General features: G+C 39.2%; 2 protein-coding genes across 2 annotated transcripts; one reads left to right on the forward strand and one right to left on the reverse strand.

Moving 5' to 3' along the window:
- Window positions 1-5,138: 5,138 nt before the first annotated feature.
- Window positions 5,139-11,699, reverse strand: psmd13 (proteasome 26S subunit, non-ATPase 13). Its single transcript, XM_023408448.2, has 13 exons — window positions 11,517-11,699; window positions 10,809-10,887; window positions 9,926-9,960; window positions 9,778-9,833; window positions 9,648-9,691; window positions 9,465-9,551; window positions 9,033-9,204; window positions 8,855-8,934; window positions 8,632-8,757; window positions 7,340-7,402; window positions 6,076-6,156; window positions 5,754-5,870; window positions 5,139-5,465 (listed from the first exon to the last, which is right to left on the reverse strand). Exons 1-13 carry the CDS (start codon window positions 11,615-11,617, stop codon window positions 5,370-5,372), a joined length of 1,137 nt encoding a protein of 378 aa, XP_023264216.1. The 5' UTR covers window positions 11,618-11,699; the 3' UTR covers window positions 5,139-5,369.
- A 33-nt stretch (window positions 11,700-11,732) lies between these two features.
- Window positions 11,733-16,107, forward strand: sirt3 (sirtuin 3). Its single transcript, XM_023408449.2, has 8 exons — window positions 11,733-12,279; window positions 12,375-12,426; window positions 13,084-13,263; window positions 13,362-13,594; window positions 13,683-13,783; window positions 13,938-14,099; window positions 14,655-14,867; window positions 15,495-16,107. The coding sequence occupies exons 1-8, from the start codon at window positions 12,180-12,182 to the stop codon at window positions 15,516-15,518; spliced, it is 1,065 nt and encodes a 354-aa protein (XP_023264217.1). The 5' UTR covers window positions 11,733-12,179; the 3' UTR covers window positions 15,519-16,107.
- The last annotated feature ends 51 nt before the right edge of the window (window positions 16,108-16,158 follow it).

The following is a 16,158-nucleotide window of genomic DNA, read 5'->3' on the forward strand; positions in this document are numbered from 1 at the left end:
TGAATGACCTTTTTTTAAACAGCAAAATGCCCACAAAACTACAACTAATTATGGAGCCTCTATCTGCCAGTGTGCTACCAAAATGTGGGAGCTTCATCACAGTGTGACAACCAAACACAGCCGCCTTCACTTTCAGAGCAGTCATGTGGTTAATATTTTTCTAATCAATAACGTAAGCATTATGGTATGAAATCATTGTCATTGAACGCACCATCTGTTGGATCGTATAGTGACCAGTGACCGGTGTCCCTCAAAGCCAGTTATTTGTTTCAACAAAGGTTAATAAGCGCCAACATTTCGGTCATAGAAATGAAACGCATAGAGCAGATTGTGAGGAAAAGATGTGGCATTTCACACAAAATGTGTATTTAAATGCATTGAAATGTAAGAATCTATACATAGTTATATCTACAACATAACTATATAAATAGTCATTGTAAATATACATACACACACACACACACACACACACACACACACACACGTATACATATACATATGCCCACATTTAAATATACGTTTAAAATATAAAAATAATTCAATTCAATGATAATTTCAAAATATTAATATATATAGATACTTGAATAAAAAATAATGTTGACATTTAAAAAAAATAATTTCATTAAATTAAAATAAATCAGTATTTAAATTATGAAATATTAAAAACAAATACATCTTCAATGTTTTATGTGTCACATTAATTTTGTGTTTGTTCTATTCTAACAAAATGAAAGTAATAAAACATCTTACTCATATTTCCTTTCTTCTATGATATAAATAATAAATATTTAGAAATATGATGATGTTTCTTAATGATTATTCTTATTATTACTTTATGGACAAAATGGTTTATTTATTAAACGTAAAAGTAGCCAACAGACAAATAGAGGAAGAAAATAATTGTTAGTTAGTTGTACACCTACACCTGAGCGCAGGTTGACAGGTGTAGAGGAGACCAAAGGTCGACGAGAGCACAGCACAGTACAGCATCTGTATTCAGAGGAGTGGTTCATTACTGAGCCCTTCAGCAGCCTTTCTACACAGACATGGGAGGGAAGCTGCTTTTATATGTCAGGATGTGACAAAAGCCAACCAGTCGACACTAATATATTTAAAAAATGCAAGAAATTCATACTGGGCATGAAAGCTTAGCTTGTTATCTTACCTTAAATTTTAAATAATTTTTTTTATAACAGCATGTTGGAGCAACATTTTGCCACAGACACATTCAAAGCACCATGTTTTCTTTGGCAGGGCTGAACGTGACCTGGGTGTTCAGTGAAGCAAGATAATATACACAAAGCACGTAAAGACCCTGTGTAAAGTTCTTTTCTATCATCAAATATGACAACAAACAAAGAACTTGAAAACTACTTAGCATCATAAAAGACTCAAATAAGGCAGAAATAAATGTCTTCAAGGTATTTAATGGACCCTTCCCTGCACCACAGTGTAAAACAACATGCTAAAGAGCAGATGTCAGCGGAAATGTTTAAATTCTTCATAATAAGTGTTTTTGTCATTGGCTGATGATGCTGTCGTCTCCACTTTCTGCACTTTCTTTTTTGCACATTGTGGTGTGAAGATCAGGGTCCGAGAACCGACTAAAACATTGTTTCTGCCTTGTGCAAGTCTGCTGTTGCAATACTTCATTTTTTGAGTCCCTGTTATTTCCCCCATCTGTACCCCTTTCTCTTTTTTTTTTTTTAATTTAACAATAACTATTCATCGACTTATAAGAGTTCTGTCTGAACTAATAAATTAATCAGTGAAACAGAATAATACAAGAATAATAAATACAACAATAAATAGCCTACATTAATATTTATATGATCAACTGTTATAAAAAAGGAGGGGGGAAGCAACAATACATATTTTGTACAATATCCAACACATTTTATCTAAATTCAGAAGCATGAAAAGAAAAATCTAATTTCTGACACTGACAGATGCAGTGAAAGAAAACAAAAAGTTTTTTTTTTCAATGATTTACTGACACTCCCGTTCTTTTAATACACATTTTGTGGATTCTGTTAGATTTTTTTAAGAAAGAAAAACACTTCAGATATCACTCTGAGGACGGGAAAATAGAAGCTGCAACGTGACAAATTCACTGTGAAAACACTTAAACCTCAAAGTTACACAGAGCAGAAGTGAATTAACATCTCTGTTTGACATAGTTTGTCGTCATCTGTTTGAGCCTTTAAGATGTGTTGTGATGCTTCAGAAAAAACCTTTACAATCTCCATATGTCAGAACACACGTGAAGACATGATCACAGACGTGTCGGGAGGCAGGAGCTTGTCACTTTGGAATGAATTGGAGTTGGATGTGACTGTAATAACAGTGAAAGCTGTGGAAGAGATTAATGAGCTGCTGTCTGCACGGCGCTCGTCACGACCTTTGTTCCCGCTCACTAGATTTTCTTTCACTTGAAGGATTATGAAGACAAAATGGAGACAAATTTAACTTAAAGGACCCACACAAGCAGGAATACACACAAGTTGAAGAAGTGATCACGACCTATTGGATGTATGAATAAATACTTGGGGATTTCGGACGTCAAGTTGAATAAAACAAGAAATGTTTATATGAAAACTTTGGCTGTGGAAAATGACTTTTCAGACATTTTGTAGGTCAAATGATTAATGTATGAAAATAATCTGCAGATTCATTGATAATGAAAATAATTGTTAATTGCAGCACTATTTTCTAACTCCATGTTGAAAGAAAGATATCCTGTAGTTGTGAGCATATATATTAACTTGCACTTTACAATGATAGTGTACGCCGACTTATGAAACAGTGAGTGACGAGGTTCAGTTGAAACAATGACACCTTAACCTTTTACTGCACAAGGTAGTGATTTATTATTATTAAAGAAAAGTGAAGACAAATTTGTCTTTCTGTCACAGTAATGAGTTGTTGAAACTCCCAGAACACATTAAGATTTAATACGGATTCACAGAAAACACAATTTCTTTTTCTTGGATCCATGTCACAAGCTGTTTCCCATCCACTGTACTTTTCTACCCAAGCTGATTGTAGTAAGAATCTTCCAGTGGTCTTCATATATTATTGAGTGATTTCATATTTTATAAGCTTAACACAATGTTTCACATGTAAAATCCTATTATGCAAAGCAGACACTGATACAGGATTAATGTAGAGGACTATAAAGAAACAAGCCCTTTGAGATGTGGTGCAGTGTAGAGTCTCACAAAATGGAAATACTTAAAGTTAAAAACCATCATCCAAATATAAACAAAAGGGTCACACCGTCAGACAAAAATATAAGTACACAAGTATTCACAACAGTATTGGTACTGAATATAATTTTAATTATATTCCATCTGCAACTCGTCAAATATATCAGTTAATGTGTGTGAATTTAAATTTATATGGTGAACAAGAAAAATCTTCAAATGAAATACCTCAAAGTGCCCAAGTGCAAAAACAGTGCTCGAGTAAAATGTAATTATAGTTACGTTGCTCCTCTGAGAGCAGTCAACTAAAAGTCACATAATGTGATATTATCATTTAGATTTGTTGTTGCCGAAAACAAGTTTGAAAACAAACAAGCAAACAACAAAAACAAATTTAAATATAGTTTAAACAGCAGACACACAGAGTTAGCAGTTAGTTAGCCGGTGAATAATACTGAAACATTTAGCAGCTAAAGGGCGAGATATATTTTTCACTTGGTAGAGACCAAAAGCAGAGCAAAAAGGAGAGTGATTATTGGATATACTGTGTGAAAATCAGGACAAACTCTCAGGAATATCCACGCATTATTACGAGGTGGTCCGCCCTAGTGCTAACCTTGCAGTCACACCAGATAAACGGCTTAAATCTTAATGAACTGCTAGCAGTGCTACGTGTTCAGCCATTTTGCCAACAGTTTGTAGTTCTTTTCACACAAGTGGGATATATCTTTGTTGTCAGAAAAATCCTGATTCAAGTCGGACGCTGACGTGGCCAGTTCTCCTGCTGGTAATTACAGTTTAAACAATATGACATGAACGCGGCAAATATGACTCCAAACGAATTTCCCCATGTGTTGTTTGTGTAAACAGGCTAACTTGTTAGCCTTACTGACTGTACAAGGTGTCAGGGCTGTTGGTTTGTCAGCTTGTTGTGGAGTTTTCTGCCCCCTAGTGGCTGGAAGTCATTGAACTTTAACACCTTGGACTCATGTTTTTAAGTTGACACCATGTTTTGTCCAAAATTAGAAGCTAATGCAAATTGTTTTTGTACGATTTTTTCTCTGTGCGAGCTTTGTCTTGTTATTGACATGTTAAGGACATTTTTAGCCATGCTAGCAGCACAGCTCTTCGTATGGTAGTAGGTCCATTGGTTGGTCCAGACCTAAAGGAGCTATTTGTAAGTTTTATTATTGCCACATTTGGCGTCAGACAAAACAGATACCAACAAATAGCTCCTTGAAGTATTTCACCTGTTTAATGGATTGCCATGAAATTTTGTACAGACTCTGTGTCCCCAGAGGATGAGTCCTTCTGATTTTTGGATTTTCCTCTGACTTTTCTCCAATGTTGAAAAAAAAAAAAAAGCTTCTGCGTTTGGAGTTACTGCTCAGTGTCGTATTACTGATCCTTTCTCACTAGTCGTTTGAATGCAGATTTAAGAGCATTTTTAGCCATGATGTGGCTCTAGAACAGGCAGTGTTGGCCAGTCCAGCAATTTGGTCTAAAGTGAAACATCAACGATTGCATGGACGTCCCATGGGTTGAACCGTAGTAACTTTGGTGATTCTCTGACTTTCCTTCAGCACCATCATTTGCTCCAAGTTGTAATTTGTCCCACACTTTGGTTTATGGTCAAGTACCTGCAAAACTAATGATATTCCCTTCAGCCTCCGATGTACTTTTCTTTCTTTTTTGTTTACATGCTGACACACTAAACTAAAACAGTGCACATAGTAAACCATACATCTGCGAAACATCAGCATGTTAGCAATTAGCACAAAGCACGGCTGTGCCTCACTGCATGACTACACACAACCTGAGACGTGAGAAAAGTCAAACGGCTTCAAACATCTTTCAGATTTTAAATCTAATTGGCTGATGTCTATATGTACAACCCAACTAAGCAGGTAATAACTGACGTTGATGACTATAGTTTTTGAACACATTTTTTATTAATGTTTGAGACAATATTTTTATTCCATATGGTGAAGATAATGTTACAACCAACTGTTTATTTGTAAAATACCACAGTGTAAATTACAGGTTGGTAATGAACAGTGACAGCAACAGAAAAACAAACATCCGATAGAAAAAAAAAAAAAACAATAGAAAAAACAAATCTCTGGGAAGAAGTGAGATTTCCTTCTGTGGACTGAAACCTGTTTAGGTGAGGATGTCGTGAGCCTGCTGCTCCACCAGCATGGCCATGTTCTTAACATCACCGCACCAGAAGTCCAACCGCTCCTTCATACCTTTGATCTGAAACCATAAACAACAGGTGAGCCTTAGACGAGCAGGTAGAAACCGGCCTCTGTGCTTCCTTTAAAATTATCTAGCAACTCCAACTTTCTGCGATCAGCCTATCGTAGCCGATGGAAACACATCGAGATGGTGTTCGTATGTTGTATGTACAGTGCATGATCTACATTTGACCAATTTCCAGATGTTAAAAAAAAAAACAGGATGAAGATGATTCAGGTTGCGGTAAAATCAAAGATGCTGGAATTAGTCTGTAACAGAACAAATATAAAGAAAATGGATACTAACCTGCTGCAGGTCCAGCACTCTGGGCTGCACCCAGGTCATCTGAACCTTCTGGTCCACCTCATCAATGTTGCCTTTGATCAGGCCGACAGACAGAGCCTTCATCACCAGGAGCTCCACCTGCAGGAGACAAACGTACAGAGGTTTTTTAACTCCCGAACAAATACATGCAGACAAAACATGAAGCAATTTGACAAATAAAATGTAAGAACTACTGCAGGTTAAAACTGAGAAACCATCTGGTAATCAAAGTCAATCATGCTAATCACTGGGTTTATTGACATTTATTGCTGGGCTGATTAAATGCACTTGTCATCCAACTGACCTCATTAACAGGGATTTTGGCACTCTGAGCGATCTCAGTGAATGTCAGCTGTCTGTGGTTTGCAGGGCGTGTGAAAGTCATCTGGTAGGGAAAGGAGACATTTTAAGTGATTTGGTATTCTTGTTTGTAACCTTCAAAAGTGACAGTCATGTCCGTCTCATATTAAGTGTAAAACAACCGTAGAGTCAGACACAGATTTGAGAAACTACAAGTTTGGTTTGTTGCTGTTGATTATCTGTTTTACTCTAAAACTGTTTGACAAAGCTGTCAAGCACCTGTCAGACCAGAAAGTGTCACTGCGAGATTCATACAAGTCAAATAGCTACTGAAGTCTTGGTGGCATAGAGGTCACGTGTAGGAATAGCAGACAAGATCATAATTAACACGTTTCATTCAAGAGACATTATTTATATAGATTTCTCTCACGTGGATGACTGTAAATCCATGCTGCATCTTTACTGTGCCGCAGTTTAAACTGCAATAGAAAAGGGTGCAATGTAGCCAATACAGTAGCATCCTCCATTTTGGACTCAGTTGTTCTGTTATATCTCAAAGGTCCACACTGTTAAGATGGTTTGCAACTGGTCGACAGCACGTGATTTATATGAATCATACATGTAGACATTGCACATAATTCCTAAAATACTAAAAACAGCAACACTATTCATACACAAGGTGGCAGCATGGACTACAAACACAGGACCTACCCTAACATACTGCAGTGTTGCCTGTGTAGGAGGTGAAGAGTGTTGTTGGACGGGTAAATAAATATTGTGATTTTAAAAAAGAGACATATAATACAGCACACTGCAATATAAGCTTGCAACTTTTCAAGGTGTGTCTGAGCCACAAATCTGTCACCAATCTGGCAACACTGCTCACTTGTGGAGAGGTGTTAGTAATTCAGCTACAGCAGGGTCTCATGCTGGCAAACATGTAGCGCACAAACAATAGAAATGGATCAATTTCTCATCAAATAAAGTCACAAATCAGACGGAGAGAAACGAGGCGAGTGAGGAAAATGAAGATTCAGAGCAGCAGCGGGGAAAATCAAAGACACAGACGCTGCAGCCGATCAGAGTCAAGCTGCTAGTGAAAACACAACTGTGATTCTACTGAAATTAACTTTTTTTCCCACCGAAATTTTATTATTTAAATGCTATCATAGGTGGGCCTTCGGTCTTAAAGCTTCAGTTATGAGAGAAAACAAACTTATGTTGATACAGATCAGAGTTACATCATTTTTTGTAGTGGGGGTGCTCACCTCCATGACACAGAGCAGCTGGATCTTCTGCATCAGTTTAGCTTCATGTGCTGCAAGGTCAGGCTAACACCAAGAGAGAAGAATAAACCAGTCAACAATGATCCACATGTACAAGTGAAAATCTTTCTGTCAGCTCCAGGTGACTTTCAGAACTTGAATGGGACAGTTTGTTTTGTGAAGATGAATTATTTTGTTAGAATGAAAAACTCACGAACGCCGTTTTGAATGCAACGTTAAAAGTTGAGATCGGTCAAGTTTCTCTGAATTATTGGCTGCGTTCAAATTAACCCATTCTCCTACTTTCTACCAGCTTAGCAAGTATTAATGATTTTAAAATGGTTTTCAAAGAGCACACACAAACACACTGAGCCCATTTCCCTCTATGCACTAATCCCAGCTAACTTGGACAACCTTAGTCATCCACCCCACTCCAATGCCTCGGCTGCTGAGTGCCTACATTTCTTTTAGCCACCTACTGATAGTAGGTGGCTAAAAGATGTGGATGTCATCGTGTTGTTGACTTAAAGTTGGCTGAAATGACGAATGTAACTAATGGTGGAGATGTGTGGGATTACTCAATTGCATCATTTCCACCATGTAAATACAGAAGATTGATTGAATTTCTGATCTAACTTTATTTCTTTAGCCCCTTTTACAGCCTGTTCAAGGTCTCGCTGCTCTGCATAAAAAGGGTATGAACATGGAGTGTAGATATTGTTGCTCCACCTTTATGCTAGCAGCAGAGATAGTCACGGTGAGGCTGCGGTGTTACACGTCCACACACTGCGGTGGCATTATGTCGGCTTTTTTGGTTCAGTGTAAACAAGGAAAGGCGACAAACCGAGGGGTTTTCTTAACGGCAGTATATTGGGCTCTCTGTGTAAAAGCAGCTTTTGTTAACATGTGGTAACGTGTTAAATTCACTCTTTCATGGTTTCGGAGGTTTAAAGTTGTACTGTGAAACCTTTGATTGGAGCCACTTCTAATCTTCTACAGTAAACAATCAGTAACTGAGCTAATCTCTCAAATCTAACTGTGCAAGTTACCTTCAAACATGTATGCAGAATCAAAACCAAACTCTGTGTTTCCCAGTGAAACAGATGTTGCCAGTGAACCTTTTCATTGTAAACACTAAGCTGCCAAATACATGAATTAACACTCCCATATTTGGCAAACAGCCATTATGGCAGCTTTTGATTGACAGCATTTTTTTAGTCTTAACTCACTGATCAGAGGTGACTAAGGTAGATCAGATCACATCTGTCTCTAATGTCTTAGTACATGTTAATTACCTGTTGGCCCCAGGCAGACTTGAAGCCCTGGAATTTCTCCACATTGCCTCCATTGAAGGCATAAAGTGTATCAATGAGCCACTGTTTGTCTGTGTTCCTCAGGGACTCCAGCACAGGATGCATCAGCTGCAAAGACCAACAGCAGACATGGTCATTACTACACTGCGTTTCAGCTGGAAGGCTGCACAGCATTAACAAAAGAGTTTTTACGTGAGAACCCCACCAGCTCTCCAAAGTTGTAAACTCCTTCTCCCAAGAGTCCAGCCAGTCCGAGTGTGAACGCCCTCTCCTGCTTCTCTGTTTCTGCAGAGTCAACAACAACCAGTCGTTCAGCCACTGATATGACCCATACACCACGTTTCATCAATTCCTGTTTGCTTCCCCATCGTGCCTTTGCTCACCTGGAAGGTCTTTAATGTCCACACACCCGAGGTAGCGCAGAGCGTCCTTGTAGTAGGAGGCGTGGTTCCCGATGATGCGATAGTATTTGCTGGACAGGTCATAAAACCTGCCGTGGACTGACGTCACCCCGGGCAAGTTATTCAACATTTCCTCAACCTCTTCGATGAGTTTCTGGAGCACAAAAAGGAAATCAAAGGTGATTTACACATTTTCATACAGAACTACAGTATCAGGGCAGCATTTCAGATTCTGTTTTGTTTTACAGGTGTTGGTTTTTGACGCTCTGCTTTACAACACATCATGTGTGAAGATCACCAGCAGCTTGAAGTTTGAAATGTGCCACCGCGTGTTATATGCGAGTGAGGTGTAAGGCGGGTTTTGCGTCAGCAGCATGTAAAAAAGGAGAGAGGTGAGATTTTAGGAGCTCTAACCTTTGTGGCAGGATGATCGCTGATCTCCAGTTTCAGGCTGCCAATAGTTGTCTTGCAGAGAATGACGGCTTCTTCGCTGCTTTTCACCTGGAGCAGACACACAGACGTGTTAAAGTTTAATCATATAACAGCTTTGAAAATTTTCAGCTGAGAGAGCCGACATGTTGGGATCTGTCAGCTTACCTTTTCCTTGGTCTTCTCGAGAAAAGTGATGGCATCTTTAGGCTCTGAAAACAAAAAACATTTTCCTAAACACTCGAAGAAAAGCTAAATGTACAGAGCAATATTCTGTACTGCATCATGTTGTCATTACCTGAGATCTGTCTGGCAACATACAGTATAATTTCCACAAGGGACAAAGGATTGATTCTGTTGAGGGAGAAAAAATAATAAATTAGCACCAAAACCAACAATAAATACTGAACTGGTGCTTGTACATGCGTCAAGCAACTTTCCATCACCTGTGTTCGAAGTCACTGAGGAAATTTTCATAGAGCTGGAAGAAGAAAATAAACTGTTAGATCACAGAAAATATAATATGTTCAACGTTCAAATTCCCACTAACAGTATTTGGACTATGACAGTATTTATTGTTCAAGTTTCACATTTGTAGAGAGGATCTGTATGACGTTCCTTCATTTTTGTAAATGTCTGTATCGGTTGATATTTCACCAGCCTTTCTAACCATAAAGCCTCATACGGTCCCTTAGCCAGTTAATATCTTGAACATGAACACAAAACAATCAGAATAACAACACGAGATACAGAGCTGGATGATGAATGATCTTTTGTTAGCAGCGTAAACAATTCCATCACTGCTTGGTCACAATTTGGTCAAATGTAATGTAAAACAGTGGAACGAGTTTTTGCTTTAAACATCATTCTGATTGTCTTATGTGCAATTCTACATACATTAGTCATATTATGATGATGATCAGTAAAAATAGACATATTAATATCATGTTAATAATTTCAACCATGTCACACAGCCTGACAGAGCTGTGCCTCTTAACGACACATAAAACAAAACAAATAGGTTTGTGGTATATTATTCCTAACAAGTAATGAGCCCGTCTGGAATTGGACACTTATGATCACCACCACTAGACATCTTATTGTCATCGGTGTCAGTGTCATTTAAAGCACCTCAGAGAGTTAACTGTGGGTGACTGTCTGCTTGATGCTGGTACAGTGTGAATTAAACAGGGATGACACCATGTCCTGTTCTGACTGGCGTAAATAGAACTACAATGACGTTTTGAATTCTCCTCGAGAGTTATAAAAATAAGCAATCAACCGCTTTTGTTTATGTTCAGTAATATAGTGTGACTGTGGTGCAGTTACCTGTATGAGGCCATCTCCTGTTTTGAAGCAGGGATCTTTAACAAAGTCTGTCAGCTTCAGAGTCAACTGATGCCACAATCTGTCAATAACAACACAGGTCATCTGAATTACACTGCATCACAACAGCCGAAGACAAACAAATGTTCCACAGAAACAATGTAGTTTTAGCCAAGAAATAAACTAACTGAGTTTTCAGATACAAGTGAAAGTGATTTAAAATAACTTGTCATGTCATGGTTACACGTCGAACATTCAGCTTAAACTTCTAAAACCAAACAGCGACTAGTATTGATTAATAGTCAGTAGTTATACAGATGCAAATACAAATAGGTAGTATACAAGGTGTGAATTGGTCCAACCTGTGTGTATTGAATACTCAGGGTCTTTAAGTTGTATACTTGGAGCCGTGACCATAAAGTCGTACAGACGCTAACAACCAGCTAGAAAAACTTGTGACAGGCTGACGAATTTACTTACCACTGCCCTAAAGATCTGGAGACTGCTTCAAAGATTCAACCCATGACGTGACATTAAAATATGATATTATTGTTATTAGCCAAGCTTTGGCTTTGAGCTAGCTTAAGGTTTAGCGTTAGCTCCGTGCATGACTCAGCGAGCGTTTCCAATGAATGAGCAAGCTAACGCTAGCTAGCCTAGCGCTAGCAGAGATTTTCAACATTAGCTATTTGACTCGTACGTTCTTTTTACCTTTTGTTATACAAATCCTCCAGGTTGTGCCACTCCGCCGCCATCTCCGGTGTTGAGCTGTTGCTCTGCTGCTGCTTGAGGTACCCGGTAACATCTTTCATGGTAGCGAAATTAAAGTTTATTCGGGAGTGAAGTGTTGAATTTTAAGCTAACGTCAAATAGTCAGTGGGTCCTCACTTCTGCTAGCCGCGAGGAATGATGGGAAATGCATGCGGGGTTGCTGCATTCATGTACTGCCGGCAAAATGGGAAGAACAACAACAAGCTCCAGTAGTAAGCTAGCTTTAAAAACAATCTGTGAAGTTGATTTCATGGCCGCTAAAGTCTTTTTCTATCGCCCCGTGGGTTATTTAAACTCAAAACACGACGAATAATTAAACGACATGGGCGATGAAGCTAGGTTAGCAAACGACCGAGCTGTTTAGTGAAGCTAAAGTTAGACTATATCGTACATTACGGTACTCTCAGGTGCACCATATGGAGGTCAAAGGACAACAACAACAACAACAACACACTTCAGTAGAAAGGCAATAATTAGTTCTTCATTCTGTTTTATTTTAAATGGAGAAAATGTGTTAACAGGTCGTGTCCGTGTTTGGGAACCCGCTTGTTGTAAAACGGAGTCATGCAATGAAGGTCTGCGGGTAGTTTAGTTTGCTGAGTTATGGCGTCTTTGGTGAGCCCCTCGTTAATGTCACCTGTGAGACTGAGTTGTTTGTATCGCAGCCTGTGCTCAGGACCAAGCAGGACACTCTCTGCACACGGTTAGTAGACACACAGAGCTGATGTGGTGCAACAGAAGAAGTATTTATGGTAGTTAAATGTGACACTACTTGTTTTTTTGTGTTTTGTTTTGTAGGCTTTGGTCAGAGGAGTTTTTGTCCAGCTGAAGGTGCAGCAGCTGTGCTCAGGTACTTTGCACCAGTCCTCTCTGGGTTCAGGTCCATGTTCAGCATCACAAAATTTTACATTAAAATGAAAATTACACCACATCAGAGGTAGTGCACATTTAGAGTCAGATTTTAAAAGGAAGTAAAAACAAATTGTTTCTCTGCAGCTGTGTGCAAGCAGCAGTATAATCCACAGGCATGTTAACTGAGCTTTGTGATACTTATTGCTCTTTTTTTGTTCAGTGAAAGTTTACACATATACCCTTATACATCTGCAACGATAACTCAATTAATCGACAGAAAGTTAAACAGAAACTACTTTCTTAATCAATTAATTATCTGTTAATCGACTGATTGTTGCAGCTCTAATTGCAATTAGCATCTGTAAATGAGTAAGTTAGACTTAAGTGGAGCACTGAAACAATGACATACAGTATATATATATGGGATCTTGTTTCCAAGTTAGATGAAAAAAGTTTGACTTAAAAATGTAAGTGGAATATAGGGTTCACGTAATTAGAGTGAAGTTGTTGCTTCCCTGTATGGTCCAGGTTTGCAGCAAACTGACCGTCATTGACTGTCATCCCACTCGAGTCTCATACAGTATTTATGTGCAGCTTTGTGGAGTTGATACAGACAAACTCTTGGCCACAAACCCCCTATTTTGCTTCTTCCCAGACGATCAAACTCTCCCTGGTGGGATGGAACTCGTGGGCTTTTCTCCCATGGTGGTGGTGCAGCGGACAAGCAGCAGACTCTGCAGGACATTGCCAGAAACATTAGAGAGAAGCAGCACAAGAGGGTGGTGGTGATGGCCGGAGCTGGGATTAGTACTCCTAGTGGCATCCCAGATTTCAGGTAAAAAAGGTTTTATGTGGTTTCCTGTCCTAGTCATGTAGTATTTTATAAATCTACTGGTGTGTTCTGGGGTTTATCAGCAGATTGTTCCTTCACAGGTCTCCAGGCAGCGGTCTCTATGACAACCTGCAGCAGTATGACCTGCCCTATGCCGAGGCCATATTCGAGATAGGTTTTTTCCACCGAAACCCTAATCCTTTCTTCGCCCTGGCCAAAGAGCTGTATCCAGGAAACTACCAGCCCAATCTGACCCACCACTTTGTACGTCTGCTTCACAAGAAGGGTCAGCTCCTCAGGATGTACACGCAGAACATCGACGGGCTGGAAAGATGTACGTATTTACACCTTTTGAAATTACTACACATCACTGAGATTGTGCGTTTCATTTTAAGCAAGTCGTCGTTTTCTTGTCTGTCAAGTGGCAGGAATTCCTCCAGAGATGCTGGTCGAGGCCCATGGCACGTTTGCCACAGCCACCTGCACTGTCTGTCTGAGGAAGTATGAGGGCGAGGACCTACGAGTGAGTTATAACAGCTCACATTTCTCTTCTCATTTAGTCAACCGCTAGATTTACATTAGTTTCCTGAATATTTATTGTAAATGTGAAGGTGTAGATTTATCTCAAAAACAATCAGTAGATAGTAATTTTACATGTTGTTTCTATGTCTCATCAGCCTGATGTGATGAGTGGGACGGTCCCTAAGTGTCCCACCTGTAAGGGCGTGGTGAAGCCTGACATTGTGTTTTTCGGGGAGGAGCTTCCACGGCATTTCTTCAAGTACGTCACGGACTTCCCGATGGCAGATCTCCTGATCATCATGGGCACGTCACTGGAGGTGAGCACCACCAGCTTCAAACAACATCGTGTCCCTGTAGTTTGACATAATCCACGTGATGGTGAGACGTGACACCAGGGACAGTTGAAGCTCAAACTGACCCTCAATCTTGAATCGTCACACATTTTTTAAAACATCCTGTTTTTGGCATTTTTGCTTTTTATTTTCAGAATCAATAAATAATCTCAATAAAATGTTTTCTTCATCATGAATGAACCACAAATAATATACGTATACCTTTTTCTTTTTCTCAAAATCTCTATGTGGGATTTTCATATGAAAACTTAACAAAATGCTCTTTTACGTTTATTGTAAAACAATGAACGGACAGAGTCAAAATATACTTTATATTTTCTTATCAACAGTTTCAAACAGCTGGGTCAGAGACCGCCCCCTCACACTTCAAGGCTCTCGATTGTAAAAATGTTTTGTTGTGTCTCGGTAGTTTAATGTTTTGTGAGTTTATTACAGCTGCTGGATCCACAGTAAATAACGTATATCGACTTGTTGCCAATGTGATTTCTAAGTTGCTGTTGTTCGCTCTTTGCTCTGCAGGTGGAGCCCTTCGCCAGTCTGGCTGGAGCCGTGCGCAGCTCAGTTCCCCGTCTGCTCATCAACAGGGACTTGGTGGGGCCCTTCGCCTGGGGCCGCCGGCCTCATGACGTCGTGCAGCTGGGTGACGTGGTCGGCGGCGTGCAGGCCCTGGTTGACGCCCTCGGCTGGACTCAGGAGCTGGACGCTCTGATGGCCGCCGCTGCTGCTAAGAAAGTGAGTGTGTGTTTTGTTTACAAACTCACACACACACATTATAAATCTTTTTAAACCAGGGTTCCCAAGGATCTGTTGAGTCATTAACTTTATTTAATGAATCAATCAGACAAGATTTTTGTCTTTAAACCTTCACTAGGGCAAATACTTGATGAAAGAAAATCTCAAATTTGATCATTTCATCAAATGGAGCAAAACGTTTTTCAGGTACAGATGAGAAATCATAGTTTCTGGTTCCCAATACATATGAAGCTCTACAGACAGTGAATTAATACAGATAGCCATCAAGAAATTCAAATAACATTAGTAATAACAATAATAATAGAAATGCATGATTTTTATTATTTTGATTTCCTTTTTTTTGTCAATTTTCTTATGTAGCTCTTTACAAGAAAGCAAATAAATGTCGAACTCTTCCTTTAAATACCTGCAAAAATCTCAGCTGCAGAGCCTTTGTGAGATTAGATGTTTTTACCACGAGTGCACGGATCCCCTCAAAAGTAAAAGCGGAATCAGTGCAGCTGTATGAAGCTGAGTGCGTTTTGGTAATAAACGCCTGACTGATGCAGTGAGTGAGCGCCACACTGCAAACGTCACTCATGTTACTGTGTGTATGTTTATCTGCAGGCTGCAACAAAGACAGAGGAGTGACACCACATCAAGCTGGAGGTTTGACTTCATTCACTGCACTCAGCACCTAAAACACCTGAACCTCAGGACAAAATCCACATGACTCTTTTTGCACGTTGTTGTTTCACTGAGGATCATGTACTAACAGAAGTAATGGGGTCGCGGTTATGTCAGTGGGAACTCAGTGACGGGCAAATAAGGAGCTGCTATAATGGAAATGCAGTAGAAAGCGATAGAAATGAAACATGCAGGTAAGTGATGCCCAGTGATGAAATCGAAACAGGAGCTTTTTGTCTCAACAAAAAGAAAATGTCAAAAATAGATGCAGGGTTTTCCATTTAAGTTTTACCTACAATAGAATATCTTATGCAACTCATGTTGACTAAGAGTGAAGATGTACAATATTCTTTTTTTTTATTGATTTACCTCTGGTTTCTTGAAATATTGTGTCCAAGTTCTGCATAAGAAATGCAGTTACAGTCTCTATGGTGGCCTTCGTTTGTGTGGAAATTCATTTAATCTCACAAAAAATATATATATACAGTGTGTGTATGTGTAGATATATATATATATATATATATATATATATATATATATATATATATATATATATAAGTGTGTTTGGATTTACAAATAGCTGGCTCAAAGATGAACCTGAACT

The sequence above is a fragment of the Seriola lalandi genome, unplaced genomic scaffold (assembly GCF_002814215.2).
Source record: "Seriola lalandi dorsalis isolate HSWRI2012SDOR001 ecotype SW California unplaced genomic scaffold, Sedor1 jcf7180002054361, whole genome shotgun sequence".
NCBI lineage: Eukaryota > Metazoa > Chordata > Actinopteri > Carangiformes > Carangidae > Seriola > Seriola lalandi.